Source organism: Suricata suricatta, chromosome 4 (genome assembly GCF_006229205.1).
Source record: "Suricata suricatta isolate VVHF042 chromosome 4, meerkat_22Aug2017_6uvM2_HiC, whole genome shotgun sequence".
Taxonomy (NCBI): domain Eukaryota; kingdom Metazoa; phylum Chordata; class Mammalia; order Carnivora; family Herpestidae; genus Suricata; species Suricata suricatta.
The window spans coordinates 94,022,448-94,038,618 of NC_043703.1; the positions used below are offsets into that span (position 1 = coordinate 94,022,448).

Genomic DNA, 16,171 nt, shown 5'->3' on the forward strand with positions numbered 1-16,171 from the left:
ATCTCAGAAGAACTCTCTCACAACGAGGAATTGTCTAGCCTAAATGTCAGTATTGTTAGGTTCAGAAATCTTTAAATATAGATGGGCTTCGTGTGATTGCTGTAGGGGCAGCATAATTTTCCTCTCATATCATACACTGGATGAACATTTTGGTGATAGAGGCATTGTAAATGCTGATGAAGAGCTAAGTAAATACCTAAGAAACTTAGAAAGCGGATTTGTTTCCTTCCTCTGTCCTTATGTAATTTGAGAACTAATTACTGCTCTTATAGTTTACAAATATAAGGAAAACGGTTGCTCATCCATAGCCTTCTGAACATAGGACCATCTGCCGTGCCCGTGGCTATTTTCCTTAATGTTTTTTATTTTTTTAAGTAGGCTCCACATCCAATGTGGGGCCTGAATTCACCACCTTGAGATCAAGAATTGCATGCTCTACTAACTGAGCCAGCCAGGTGCCCCTTCTCTACTTTTGATTACTAAAATTTACCTTTCGGCTGTACTGAAATATATGTCGTTGCAATAATCTCTACCACACAGTTTTTCAAACTGCAAGTTGTGACCTGGTGGTGGGTTATGAAATTATGAAATTTCACCAGGTTAAAACTAGTATTTTTTACAAGTCCAATATGAGAGAAAAATAAGAGTCCCTTACATATAGTAAGTATTGTTTGTAAAACCTATTTTATTTATTTTAAAAAGTTTATTTATTTAAATTTTTTAATGTTTATTTTTTGAGAAAGAGGGAGGGAGACAGTGTGAGCAGATGACAGAGAAAGAGGGAGGCTTATTTTATTTTTGAGAGAGAGAGAGAGAGAGGGAGAGAGACCGTGCAATCAGGGGAGGGTCAGAGAGGGAGAAACAGAATCTGAAGCAGGCTCCAGGCTCTGAGCTAGCTGTCAGCACAGAGCCCGATGCGGGGCTCAAACTCATGAACCGTGAGATCATGAACTGAGCTGAAGCCAGATGCTTAACTGACTGAGCCACACAGGTGCCCCTATTTGTTTTTAAGAGAGACAGAGACAGTGTGAGCAGTGGAGGGGCAGATAGAGAATCCCAATCAGGCTCCATGCCCGTTAGTACAGAGTCTGATGTGGGGCTCTAACTTACGAAACCGTGAGATCATGACCTGAGCCGAAACCAAGAGTTGGACCTTTAACCAACTGAGCCACCCAGGTGTGCCTATTTATTTGTTTATTTTAATATTTATTTATTTGAGAGAGAGAGAACCAAAGAGTGCGAGTAGGGGAGAGGCAGAGAGCAAGAGGGACACAGAATCTGAAGCAGGCTCCAGGCTCTGAGCCGTCAGCACAGAGGCCAATGTGGGTCTCGAACTCATGAACTACGAGATCATGACCTAAGCCAAAGTCAAACACTTACCTGACTGAGCCACCCAGGAGTCCCAAACCTATTGTAATTATATATTATAGGGGAAGAAAAATTTCTTTTTTCTTACTACCCCCTAGGTTCTCTAATTGAGACCCTATAAATTAGACTGACAAAACAGATTAACAAGAGAAAAACAAACTGGAGTTTATGCTTATATGCAGGAGCACTCAGATGAGTGACTCTGGGAGGTGATTAGAACTTAGACACATATAGCATCTTAGCAAAGGAACAATACATTTTCAGAGAAGAGACAAAACAAAGGCGAAGGGTTTTGAGTTCTTAGGGCTACAGGTGATGGGAAACTAGTGGTAGAGAAAGACTAGTTAGTAAAATTTGGTGTGTGGATCCCTCTGGTACCATTTCCAGGCTGATGAGAGTCTAAAGTGTGGTTAACCTCTGTCCTGTCTGGTAAGAGACAAGAGAGGACTTCTGTAAATTTATGTCTTGCTTTTCGGCAAATGGGAAGAAGGCAGAGAGCTTTCTTTCTGCTTCTTAATTGTCAGCTCAAAATAGTCCTTAAGGACACTGAAGTAGCATGGTTTGAGGTGGCGTATTATGCCTCCTACGATATGCATGCATATGCTGGATCATGATGTAAAAACATCTCTTGCTGTGAGTTATGAGGAAGAAAATGGAAAACCATGGGTTACAATAAATTGCAAAAGCAATATGAGCTGTATGTTTTATGGTTCTTAGAACAGACCAAGATTTTATTTATTGACCTAGGGAGGCAATACAGTTATTTGTTTTTTAATTAGAAATTTTGGGCTTTGTACTGTCAAAAGGTAATTTTAGACTGCATTCTGAAAATTTATAAGACCTTCTGACAGAGTAAGTATTGGATTTGGCAACATTCTTGAATTGTAATTCTGTTTTATTGAAGATCATTGTTTACATGTGCACTCGTGTCAGTAACAACAATATCCCAATAATGAAATTCTTCTACCTAAAAAATGGCAATTTGATGAAAGGCAAGTGAAGTGGGTATATGTCATATCTTCCGATACTACTACTTAACTAAACATTAATTTGGTTATTAACTAATCAGAAACTGTTTACATCACAGTATTATGGAGCTTTCCATCCTAAGAAGCTTACATTTCAGAATAGATTCACGCTTCCTGCATGGAATTTCTGAGTTTAATTGATTCTTATGTACCTGGTAGACAGATTTTAATTTTATGCCAAAATATTTTAGATTAATTCTAATGTAATTTATTTCAGACTAAATTTAGTGGAAGCTTTTGTAGAAGATGCAGAATTGAGGCAGAGTTTACAAGAAGATTTACTTCGTCGATTTCCAGATCTTAATCGACTTGCCAAGAAATTTCAAAGACAGGCAGCAAACTTACAAGATTGTTATCGACTCTATCAGGGTATAAATCAACTCCCTAATGTTATTCGGGCTCTGGAAAAATATGAAGGTAACAATGATTTTGTTTTTGTTTTCCTTCACTCTCAGTATACTTACAAGGCAAATGTACTATCCTTATAAAGTTGGGTCTGGTAACTCCAAGTTTTTTAATAACAGGTTTGTATTGACCTATAGCTATATTGTAGAAGTCTGGAATCATGAGACAACTTAGAAGTTCTGGTTTTTAGAAGTGTGTGTCAGGGTAATTGGGTTTATTGCCCTAACAGTGGCAGTTGAACAGGGTTTCGTTGCTAAAGAAGACTCACAGGGCCCAAAATGACATTGCTTTCAAATCTGTATTTTCTTGAAGGAAAGGGGTGCAGTCTAGCAGCAGCAGTAACATAAGGATAATGTATCACAGCCAAAGTTCCACAGCAGGGGTCCAGGGAGATGAGGGTAGGCTTCTGTTGTCCTTCCTTTCGAAAGGTCCTTGGCGAGTGCACTTGTCTCTCACATTAGGGACCACCAATGTGTACAAACACCTTAGAAGTAAGGAGCTTAAAATGGGGTTTTGCTAGACTTTTCTTCTTTTTTTTTATTTTTTTAATTAAAAAATTTTTTTTTTATTTTGAGAGAGATACAGTACAAGTAAGGGAGGGACAGACAGAGAGGGAGAATCTCAAGCAGCTCCACACTGTCAGTGCAGAGCCATATGCAGGGCTCACACTCATTAAACAGATCATGACCTGAGCTGAAACCAAGAGCCAGGTTACCTCTGCTGGACTTTTCATATATTTTGCTGATCTTGTGGGCATTTTCCTGTTCTGTAACTAGCCTGTGTAGCAGAACCTTCTAGTGCAAGGAGGCCTCATTGAGACTCGTGCAAATCATCAATCACAAACCGTGTTGACAATCTGAACAAACAATCCTGAATTTCCTCAGATCCATGAATACAAAACAACATTGTACGTTTGATGCCTTGACCAGGGAACATTGCCATAAAGGAACTTGAAGAAAACTGTTCAGGCTAATTCCAGGCTTGCCAGAGTGAACCTTTCCAGTACACCTATAAAAACAAGTTAAGACAAAGGGTTTTGATGATCTCTAACAGTTGACGTCACAGTGGAGTTACCAGAAAGACGTGAACAAAGTTACATATTAATATAGGATGGATAAAATCAGCTTGCTCTTATAAGTGTAGTTTTTAACTTTTAAGTGAATCCTAAGTTTCTACAGTAGTTCAGTGGTTAAGAAGTTATAGGTGTCATACATAAAGCATTTTAAGTTTGAGAGTTAAAAATCATCCTTTAGAACTATTAAATTGTTCACTATTATGAGAAAGCTTTTTCTGCAGACAGCCTTAAAAAACCCAACTCTATGATGACAGGATATAAAATAAGCGTAGATTTAATTTAAATTTCATGATAACCTTATCCCTTAAAGTGTAGAAGGTACCTAAGTGCTTAAAGTACCACAGTGGAAGACGTATTCTGATTCTAGCCAAGGCTCCTCTGCAGACTGATGAAATTTAAATGCCCTTGCGTTTTGTTCCACTAATGTGGAATTAAAGAAAATGGGTCTTTATCTTTCCTGTTACTACATTCCTTTAGTGTGGCTTAGACAGCCATTTACCTTCCCTGTGCTTCAGTTTCCTCATCCAATAAAAGAATATCTTTTATAGTGTTGTGCTTTTCCGATTCCATATCCTCTGGCCCCATTCCAACAGGATCGATCGGAAGCAGAAGGGGATTGACCAGGATTAAGGCTATAATAATCAGATTATCATGGAGATAGGCTCTCTAAACAATTAATTCACTCTTAACCACTTATATCATCTGTTTTGAACCTTATATCTCTTCCTTCTCATAGTAAAAAAATAAAAAGCGTCCTTATTCCTGTTTTCTTCCTGTACCTACACCTCTTTTTTGCTTTCTGTTCTTAGTCAAGATTCTGAAAACCTACATTTCTGTCTTCCATTTTTCTCAACTGCCTTCCAACCCTGACCACAGCGCTGAAATGGCATTTGCTAAATTACTTACTGTTGCTAAATCCAGCCAGCACAGTCCAGTCCTTATCACACCAGCTTTAAGTGCTGAGTTGGACCATTTTTTTCTTTCTAGTTTATTGAGCTCTAACTGACATATAATACTGTATAGGTTTAGGTGTGCAACATAATTTGATACATGTATGTACTGGAAAGTAGTTACCACAGTAAGTTTAGTTAACATCTGCCACCTCACATAGTTAAATTTTTTTCTTGTGATGAGAACTTTTAAGATCTTATCTCTTAGCTTTCAAACATACAGTACCGTATTTTTAACTGTAAGTCACTGTGTTGTACATTACATTCCCAGAACTTAAATCTTATAACTGGAAGTTTGTACCTTTAAACCAACTTCGCCCTTTTCCCCACCCCCAGTTGTTGGCAACCACTATTCTTTTCTTTCTTTTATGTTTATTATTTATTTATTTATTTTTGAAGGAGAGAGAGACAGAGCATGAGTGGGGAAGGGGCAGAGAGAAAGGGAGACACAGAACTGAAGCAGGCTTCAGGCTCTCAGCTGTCAGCACAGAACCCGATGGGGAGCTCAAACCCACGAGATCATGACCTGAGCCGAAGCTGAACGCTTAACCCATTGAGACACCCAGGCACCCCTCTTTCTTCTATTTTTAAATGTTTATTTTTGAGAGAGAAGGAGCGCATGAGAGTTGGGACAGAAGATATGAAGAGGGCTCAGTGCTGATAACAGACAGTCTGATGCAGGGCTTGAACTCATGAACCATGAGATCATAACCTAAGCTGAAGTCAGTCAGATGCTTAACTGACTAAGACACTCAGATGCCCCTCTTTTTTTTTTTTTTTAAAGTTTATTTTATTTTGAGAGAGAGAGAGTGTAGGGGAGGGGCAAAGAGAGTGGGAGAAAGAGAATCCCTGGTGCTGTGCTGTAGTGCCGAGCCCAACGCAGGGGTTGATCTCATGGTCAAGAGATCATGACCTAAGCTTCAACCAAGAGTCAGACACCTCCGTTCTTTTGTTTCTGTGAGTTCAGTTTTATTAGATTCCACATATAAGTGAGATCCTACAGTACCTGGGTTTCTCTATCTGACTGACTTCACTTAGAATAATGCCCACCATGTTATAAGTGTCAGGATTTCTTTTATTTTTTTAAATTATTAAAACATTTTAAAGGTGTTTTAATTTATTTTGAGAGAATGTGCATGAGCAGGGTGGGGCAGAGAGGAAAGGGGAGAGAGAAAATCCCAAGCAGGCTCTGCACTGTCAGCATGGAGCCCAGTGTGGGCTTGAACTCATGAACTGTGAGATCGTGACCTGAGCTGAAATCAAGTCAGTCGCTTAACCAACTCAGCCACCCAGGCATCCCAGTATTTCCTTTTTTTTTGTTATGGCTGAGTAATATTCCATTGTATATATACACATTTTCTTTATCCATTAAAATTTTTTTTTTTTTTTTTGGCAGGGGGGGCGCCTGGGTGGCTCAGTCAGTTGAACATCCAGCTTTGGCTCAGGTCAGGATCTCACATCTTTTGAGTTCGAGCCCTGCGTTGGGCTCTGTGCTGGCAGCTCAGAGCCTGGAGCCTGCTTCGGATTCTGTGTCTCCCTTTCTCTCTGACCCTCCCCTATTCATGCTGTCACTCTCTCTCTCTCTCAAAAATAAATAAAACTTTTAAAAAATTAAAAAAAATTTTTTTAATGTTTATCCATTTTTGAGAGATACAGAGAAAGGCAGAGTGTAAGTGGGCGAGGGGAAGAGAGAGGGAGACACACAATCTGAAGCAGGCTCCAGGCTCTGAGCTGTCAGCCTGGAGCCTGACATGGGGCTCGAACTCACGGCGAGATCATGACCTGAGCTGAAGTCAGATGCTTAATCAACTGAGCCACCTAAGGCGCTCTGTTCTTTATCCATTTATCCCTCGGTGGGCACTTACATTGTTTCTGTGTCTTGGCAGTTGTAAGTCTACTGCAGTGAACAAGGAAGTGCAGATATCTCTTTCAGATATGATTTTATTTCTTTTGGATATATACCTACCCAGAATTAGAATTGCTGGATCCTTCTATATTTTGCCTTTGTTTTAAGAGTCTCCCACCACAGTTCGGTTTTTGACACTTTTTTTATTCAATACCAGGAACTTTTTTTTTCCCCCAATTTTTTTTTAATGTTTTATTTATTTTTGAGACAGAGAGAGATAGAGCATGAGAGGGAGAAAGGCAGAGAGAGAAGGAGACACAGAACCGGAAGCAGGCTCCAGGCTCTGAGCTAACTGTCAGCACAGAGCCTGACGCGGGGCTCGAACCCACAAACGTGAGATCTGACCTGAGCCGAAGTCAGAGGCTTAACCGACTGAGCCACCCAGGTGCCCCAATACCAGGAACTTTTAAAGGGTGGGAGTTTTGAAGGAGTTCTTAGGAGTGTCTTGACATTTCATACAAGATTTTGTGTATGTATGTCTCTCTTCTGGTGAAAGATCTGTAATTTTCATCAGATATTCAAAAGCATATGTAAACTACCCCTCCCATCCAAGAGAAAGGGTAAGAAATAACTGTTGTGCTCATTCTTTGGGGATTCTTTTCCACTGCCTGGGATAAGCACAGAAGTTAGGAATTGGGCTTGAGAGTAGCGAGGGTCTCTTCTTCCGGCATATATGGGGCTTAATGTACTCGGGAGTTTTGCAACAGGTCAGTAATTTCCTGCTGTTTTGAGGGTGACACTTAAATTATATAGATCTTTGAAAGATCATAACACTATCTAAATCAAATGCTTCACATTATCCACTTGGGTAGCTGATGTTTACTTTAAGTTATTTAAGTCACCCAGCCTAGAGAATATTAGGGGAGGAAGATACTGTTACAGGTATTGTGGTGTGAAAGGCCACGTTCTTTTCTTTCTGTAACGTGGAAACTTGGAGACTCCAGGTGTGCTCTAGTCATTAGGAACCTAACTGGTCTGAGTTTTTTCTTAAAAAAACAAAACAAAACAAACAAACAACTCAACAGAATGGAGGTGCCTGGCTGTCTCAGTCAGTGGGGCACGCAACTGTTGTTCTCTGGTTTATGAGTTTGAGCTCATTGTTGGGTATAGAGATTGATTAAAAATAAAATCTTGCAAAACAAAACAGAATGACATTTTGCTGAGTTTAACATAGCTCCTAGTCTACTGATTTCACGGAGAGAGTCAAAACTGAGGCCAACTTAATGAGAAAAATAAACCAAATGCACTATCATTAAGACTTAAAAAATTTTTTTTAGTATATGAGTATGTTGCTAGAAATTATGTTTCTGACGACCTTGTGATGTTTTGGTTTTTGATTAAATCTATGTTTCAAGTTACATTGATGTTATTCCTAAAAACATAAAAAGTAAATTCAGAGACAGCAGAGGGCAGCAACAATCTAGAAAGCAGACTTGGGTTGAGTGAGCTCTACGCTAAATCGTCTTTTTCATCTAAGAAATAGTTATTTGAAACTTTACTTGGCTTCCCTTCTTCCTTGTATCTTTTTTTTTTTTTTTAATGTTTAAATTTTGAGAGAGACAGAATGTGAGCAGGGGAGGGGCAGAGAGAGAGGGAAACACAGAACCTGAAAAAGACTCCAGGCTCTGAGTGCTCAGCATAGAGCCCAACATGGGGCTCGAACTCACGAACCATGAGATCATGACCTGAGCTGATGTCAGACAATAACCGACTGAGCCACTCAGGTGCCCCCTTGTATCTTTTAAAATTAAAAAGTTGAGGCAAAACCTAAAATAATGGTACTGTGCATTTAGGGCAAATTCCTGGATAGTGGTTAAAGTACCTCGTATAAGTATCCAGATGATTTCATTGATAAATTTTATTGTAACAGCTATCATGCTGAGGTACCTAACTTTTCCCTCTTCCTGTAATCAGTTAATGATCTGTTTCTGTTTATTATACTTCTTAAAATTTTCACATTTGCTATTTTTCCTCCCCTGTTCTGTGCATCCTGTTCAATGAAACCATAGTAATCTTTCCTAGATCATCTGATCATGTCATTTCTTCCCCTTCGCTTGAGAACATGCTAGTTGCTTCCCGTAACCTATTAGAAGAAGTCCCCTGGTCTGCATTTTAACAGCAAGTAATTCTATAGTGACAATTACTTTTCCAAGAAGGTTACACTCATTTATAGTTCCCGGTCACGGGATTTATAAGAAAACTTCTTTGCATCATTGCCAACATCATTTGGTTTTTCTTATGGTGATTAGTTAGTATATTTTAGTGGTCAGTCACTAAATTCTGTTGCAAATGTTTAGTGAGAGTTGGGTGTAAGTCATTTGATGGAGGGACAGAGATGCAGGGATAATATGACTTTTCACCCAAGAATAGGTACCAACAGATAAAATGAGAAAATTGCCATAATAAGTGATGAGTGAAAGAAAGGGAAAATAATCTTATGAAGTTGGGACTGGAAAGGAAAACTCCGTTTTTCTCATGAGTCTTTGTCCTAGATCTCTCCTTTGCTCTCATACAGAACACTGCACTTCTAGTCACCAGATGTGCGGAACGTTTCCTTCCACACCAAACACTATCCTGTGATACCACCTGGGTGTCCTACAGCGTAACTTGAGCTCTGATATTGTCTCCCTGGAAACAGCACCAGGTTCCACAGGTTAAGGGCATAGGCCCACAAGACACCAGGCTAACTGGCTATAGATTGAAGGCTCCTATGGTAACCTCCTTGGATTTTTTTTAATGTTCATTTATTTTTGAGAGCGTGAGTACAAACAAGTGTGCGAGGGGCAGAGAGAGGGAGACAGAGGATCCAAAGTGGGCTCCCTCTGACAGAAGGGGGCCTGATGGCAGGGCTCGAACTCACGAACCGTGAGATCATGACCTGGGCCAAAGTCAGACACTTAATGGACCCAGCCACCCAGGAGCTCCTAATTTGCTGGACCAGCACACAGAAACCAGGGAATTTACCAGGGATTTACCAGTTTTATTATAGGATACAGATGAACATCCAGAGCTTCTGGTCATGGTTTGGTCTTTGTGGTGACCAGCCCCCATCCAGGAGCCCACCTTTATGTTTATTTTTTTTTTAAGTAAACTCTACCCAAATGTGAGGCTCAACTTATGACCCTGATAGTCAGGTGCCCCTGGAGTCACCCATTTAGAACAAGAGATGCTCCTAGTGCTCTTAACACTTAGGGAATTATGGGACGCCTGGGTGACTTTGTCGATTAAGCCTTTGACTCTTGGTTTTGCTCCATGTCATGATCTCATGGTTTGTGAGTTTAAGCCTGAATGGGATTCTGTCTCCCTCTCTCTCCACCTCCCTCCCTCCCTCTCTCTCTCTCTCTCTCTCAAAAATAAATAAACATTAAAGAAAAACACTTAGGAAATTACAAGGTCTATAGGAGCTCTATGCCAGGAACTGGGGGCAGAGACAAATCTGTTTCCTTTTGTCTCACAGGGACTAGCACAAGTATAAAATTATACTCATAAATAATCCGTGGAATCAGAAGAAAAAGTCAATATGGGAAAGAGAGGTACTATTTTGTCAAAATGACAGTAGTTACAAAGGAGAATGAGGATGGTATCAGTGAAAGTATTACTTGGCATGTGGCGGGGACCAAGGCAGGTGGCTGTGCTTAAACAGAAGGGATGCCCTGGCTGGAGAAGGTGAGGGAGGGAAGGGGGTGGGGCATGCGGGCGGGTGAGAGGCCCTCACTGCAGGGTGCTGGCCGCAGTGAAGGAAGAGAGGGGATGGCCACGCTCCAGAGGGCATCAGTCAGCATTGTCTGATTATTTAGACATTTTACCGTGATTCACCTACCCTTCTCTTTCTGTTGTCTTCTTTGTTTAATTTGGTAATTTACTGGCTCCGGCCTCATATCTGTGTGAATATTTAAACTTATATTAGCAGTATCATACCAGTATTTATTCCACTTACCTGGACTTTTAAATCCATTTCATAAATCTATTAAAGGGGTCAGATAGAGTTTAATTATGCTTAATAAAACTTCTAGATTGGAATTGATAATCCAAAGAATTTGTATACAGTTAGTCAAGGGAATGTAGGCATAGGATAAATTGTTTAAATCTTTGTTAATTAAAACTCAGGTCTTTTTATTACCTTTTACCAAAGTATTTAATAGAATAAAATGTTAATATCAACTTCATAATTAATTTCGACTTTAGGTTGAGTTTCTCAGTCATGGACTATTTTGAACAGTCTGATTTAGCAGACCTGTGACTAGTGCCGGGCGTTGGATCTGAGATTCGTGTCCCTAAGGCATGTGTGAGGAGGTACATCCTCTGTCTAGAACTGTCCAGTCGTTTGTTTGATTTTAGTGTTACTTGCTCATTTAACTTAGGATTGGACAGTCTTTTTTTTTCACTTAAAAAAATTTGTTTTGAGTGTAGTTGACACACAATGTTACGAGTTTCAGGTATACAGCATAGTAATTCAGCCTCTCTATATTTTATGCTATACTCAAAAGTGTAGTTTCTGCCTTTCACCATAAACACTAATATAATCCTGTTGACTGTATTCCATATGCTGTACGTTTCATCCCTGTGACTTATACATTCCATAACTGGAAGTCTGTGTCTCCTAATCCCTTTCACCCATTTTACTCATTTCCCTGCCCCTTACCTTCTGGTATCCACCAGTTTGTTCTCTGTATTTATGTGTCTGTTTCTACTTTTTGCTTGTTTATTCATTTGTTTTGTTTTTTTCCAAATATAAGTGAAATCATACAATACTTGTTTTTCTCAGTCTGACTTATTTCACTTAACACCCACTAGATCCATCCATGTTATCACAAATGGCAAGATCTCAACCTTTTTTTTTTTAATGGTTGAGTGATAGTCCAATGTGTATATGTGTATTTGTGTGTGTGTGTGTGTGTGTGTGTGTGTGTGTGTGTGCATACATACCACATCTTCATTCATTCATCTATCAGCAGACACTTAACATTGCTTCCATATCTTGGCTATTGTAAATAATGCTGTAAGGGTGCCTGGGTTACTCAGTTGGTTTAGTGTTCTTCGGCTCAGGTCATGATCTCATATTTCGTGAGTTTATTAAGCCTTACATCATACTCGGTGCTGATAGCTGGGAGCCAGGACCCTGCTTCTGATTCTGTCTCCCCCCCTCCCCCCTCCCCCCCGGCTTGTTCTCGCGCGCTCTCTCTCTCTCTCTCTAGTAAATAAAGAAACTTAAAAAAGAATAATGTTGCAATAAACATAGGTGGGCGTATGTCTTTTCAAATTAGTGTTTTCGTTTTCTTTGGATAAAAAATAATCAGTAGTGGAATTACTGAACCATACAATATTTCTATTTTTAATTTTTTAAGGAGTCTTCATACTGTTTTTCACAGCGGCTATACTAGTCTGCATTCCTGTCAATAGTGCATGAAGGTTCCTTTTTTCCCATATCCTTGCCAACATTTATTTTTTCTTATCTTTTTTATTCTAACTATTCAGCAGATAAAAAGGTTATTTCTTTTTTTTAATTAGTTTTTTTAAAAATTAACTTTATTTTTTAAATTTACATCCAAGTTAGTTAACATATAGTGCAACCATGATTTCAGGAGTAGATTCCTTAATATCTCTTACCCATTTAGCCCATCCCCCCTCCCACAACCCCTCCACTAACCCTGTTTGTTCTCCATATTGAAGAGGCTCTTATGTTTTGTCCCCCTCTATGTTTTTATATTATTTTTGCTTCCTTTATGTTCATCTGCTGTGTATCTTAAATTCCTCATATGAGTGAAGTCATATATTTGTCTTTCTCTGTCTGACTTATTTTGCTTAGCATAATACCCTCTAGTTCCATCCACATAGTTGCAAATGGAAAGATTTCATTCTTTGTGATGGCTGAGTAATACTCCATTGTGTATATATACCACATCTTCTTTATCCATTCATCTGTCGATGGACATTTGGGCTACTTTGGCTATTGTTGGTAGTCCTGCTATAAACATCGGGGTGCATGTGCCCCTTGGAAACAGCACACCTGTATCCCTTGGATAAATACTTAGTAGTGCAATTGCTGGGTCATAGGATAGATACGTTTTTAATTTTCTGAGGAACCTTCATACTATTTTCCAGAGTGGCTGCACCAGTTTGCATTCCCACCAGCGGTGCAAAAGAGATCCTCACCAACATCTGTTGTTGCGTGAGTTGTTAATGTTAGCCATTCTGACAGGTGTGAGGTGGTATCTCAGTGTGGTTTTGATTTGCATTTCCTTGATGATGAGTGATGATGAGCATTTTTTCATGTGTCGGTTGGCCATCTGGGTGTCTTCTTTGGAGAAGCATCTATTCATATCTTTTGGCCCATTTCTTCACTCGATTATTTGTTTGTTGGGTGTTGAGTTTGAGAAGTTCTTTGTAGATTTTAGATATTAATGCTTTATCCAATATGTCATTTGCAAATATCTTCTCACATTCTGTCGGTTGCCTTTTAGTTTTGTTGATGGTTTCCTTCCTGTGCAGAAGCTTTTTATTTTGATGAGGTCCCAGTAGTTCATTTCTGCTTTGTTTCCCTTGCCTCTAGAGACATGTTGAGTAAGAAGGTGCTGTGGCCAAGGTCAAAGAGGTTTTTGCCTGCTTTCTCTGCTAGGATTTAGATGGCTTCCTGTCTTATGTTTAGTTCTTTCATCCATTTTGAATCTGTTTTTGTGTATGGTGTAAGAAAGTGGTCCAGGTTCATTTTTGTGCATGTCGCTGTCTAGTTTTTCCAGCACCATTTGCTGAAGAGACTGTCTTTATTCCATTGGATATTCTTTCCTGCTTTGTCAAAAATGAGTTGGCCATAAGTTTGTGGGTCCATTTCTGGGTTCTCTGTTTTGATCCATGGATCTGAGTGTCTGTTTTTGTGCCAGTACCATACTGTCTTGATGATTATAGCTTTGTAGTACAGCTTAATTCTGGGATTGTGATGCCTCCAGCTTTGGTTTTCTTTTTCAAGATTGCTTTGGCTATTCAGGGTCTTTCCTGGTTCCATACAAATTTTAGGATTGTTCTAGCTCTGTGAAGAATGCTGGTGTTATTTTGATAGGGATTGTTTCTCTGCCCAATTTTATTTGATTGTTTATTTGGTCTTGAGTTGTTTAAGTTCTTTATGTATTTCGCATACTAACCCCTTAACAAATATATCATTTGCAGATATTTTCTCCCATTCAGTAGGTTGCCATTTTGTTTTGTTGATGGTTTTCTTTACTGCAAAAGCATTTTATTTTGGCATAATCCCTGTATTTGATTTTTGCTTTTGTTTCCCTTGCCTTAGAAGACATATCTAGGAAAAAGTTGCTCAGTCCATGTCACAGAAATTACTGCCTATGTTTTCTTCTAGGAGTTTTCTTGTTCCATGTCTCACAGTTAAGTCTTTCATCCATTTTGAGTTTATATTTGTGTATGGTGTCAGCAACTTCAAGAAATTATAATCTTTTAGCGACTGGCAGCAAATCTAGAGATCCCACAGAAATTATTTGATGATTTGATTACTTAAATATTTCACATTTTGGTGTACTTATGAAGCTAACAATTATTTCTTTGTGTCATCTCTGGTGTCCTTGCTAGATGAGTGTTGTGTGTGTCAGAACTAATGACCAGGGGCCTAGGTATCTCCTTTGGTTAACCGTCTGATTCTTGGTTTTGGCTCAGGTCATGGTCTTGTGGTTTGTGAGTTTGAGCCCCATGTGGGGCTCTGCACCGTCAGTACGGAGCCTACTTCGGATTCTGTTTCTCTTCCTCTCTTTCTGCCCCTCCCATGCTCTAAATGAATAAATAAATAACCAGTGATTGATTGCTTTATCAGCCCTTTGGTTCCTTCAGTAAGTCATTCAATCAACAGTTAATTTGTGCCAGGCCTTGTTCTAGGAGGTACAGTAGTAGATGTGGCAGATAAGGTCCCTGTTCTTATGGAAGTCAGTAATAGTGGAAGAGTAGAGGGAGACAGACAATAAACAAATCAATGAGTAAGAATTTAAATAGTAATTAAATACAATAAAGAAAACATAATATATTGATAGGATAGAGTGACTTGGCTAGAGCCAGGGAAACACTAGGACTGTTGGTCAAGGATGGCCTCTCTTGATGAATTGCTGTCTGTGGTGGAACTTGAATGATGAGAAGTTGCCAGCTGGTAAGATCTGGGGGAAGGCTAGTGGGTCCAGCCAGTGCACATGCCTAAGGCTTGAATTGTTGAAGGAGGGAAGGAGGGCTAGAGTGGTCAAGCATAGAGGCAGAGAGGTAAGGCCTAGCTGAGGTTTCTAACTTTTTTTGTGCTGTGAACCCTAAATAAAATCTAAGAACCCTTCTTCAGAATAATGTTTTTATTTTTCAATTTTATTTATTTATTTTAATGTTTTTTATTTACTTTTGAGAGACAGAGAGAGACAGCGTGAGCAGGGAGGGTCAGAGAGAGAGGGAGATACAGAATCTCAAGCAGGCTCCAGGCTCTGAGCTAGCTGTCAGCACAGAGCCTGATGGCAGGGCTTGAACCCACAAACCGTGAGATCATGACCTGAGCCAAAGCCGGACGCTTAATCGACTGAGCCACCCAGGCGCCCGTAGAATAATGTTTTTAAATGCATTAAATAAAACATAGAGTTGAAAAAGAAACCAATTATATTGAAATATACTCATCCAAATATAAAACACAATTTTTAAATTTATTTTGAGAGCTAGAATAGGAGAGAGCATGGATGAGCAAGCACGAGTGAGGAGGGAGCAGAGAAGAGAGAGAGAATCCTGTCCTGAGCAGGCTGTGCACTGTCAGCACAGAGCCAAATGCAGGGCTCAGTTCATGAGATCATGCATGACCCAAGCCGAAATCAAGAGTCGGTTGCTTAACAACTGAGCCAGCTAGGCGCCCGTAAAACAAATCCTTGATGAAGAAATAGTCATTTTTATTAATGCATTAAATAACATGATTGGAGTGAAGTTCTAATAACATCTTTCATTTTGAACTGGTCATGAGTTTAAATGGTTCTGAAAATTATCTCCAAAAACTAGATATGAAAATATATCTGGGCTGTTGATTTATGACAAAGACATAGGTACTGGGGATATTACTGTGGTTTATTGCCTACCTTAACAATGGAAGGTAATGCCAGATTCCAGTTAGAAGTTAGAAAAAGTAAAGGTGGAATTTATTTCTTTTTTGTGTTTATGTAGTACTTTGATTTCAAGCGTTCATAGTCTTTGTGTCTGGAATATTGCATAGGGTTTTCTAGGCTGTGGTAACTAGTGAAAAATGGAGTTTATAAAAAACCAGTTGGTGCCCATCACTAGATGAACGGATAAATAAAACATGCTATATTTATGTAATGGAACATATTTGTCAATAAAAAGGAATGAAGTATTGATGCATGGTGCAACATAGATGAACCTTGAAAACTAAGTGAAAAAAGGCAGTCACAATATCATATCCATTTATGTT

At 39.3% G+C, this 16,171-nt stretch overlaps 1 protein-coding gene across 1 annotated transcript in view; it reads left to right on the forward strand.

Annotated features, from left to right (window-relative positions):
* The window catches only part of MSH2 (mutS homolog 2), an 88,868-nt gene that overhangs the window by 30,410 nt on the left and 42,287 nt on the right, over nt 1-16,171 (forward strand). The window contains exon 7 of the mRNA XM_029937314.1: nt 2,614-2,813. Within this exon, the coding sequence (XP_029793174.1) occupies nt 2,614-2,813 (200 nt within the window). The remainder of the gene's footprint in view (nt 1-2,613; nt 2,814-16,171) is intronic.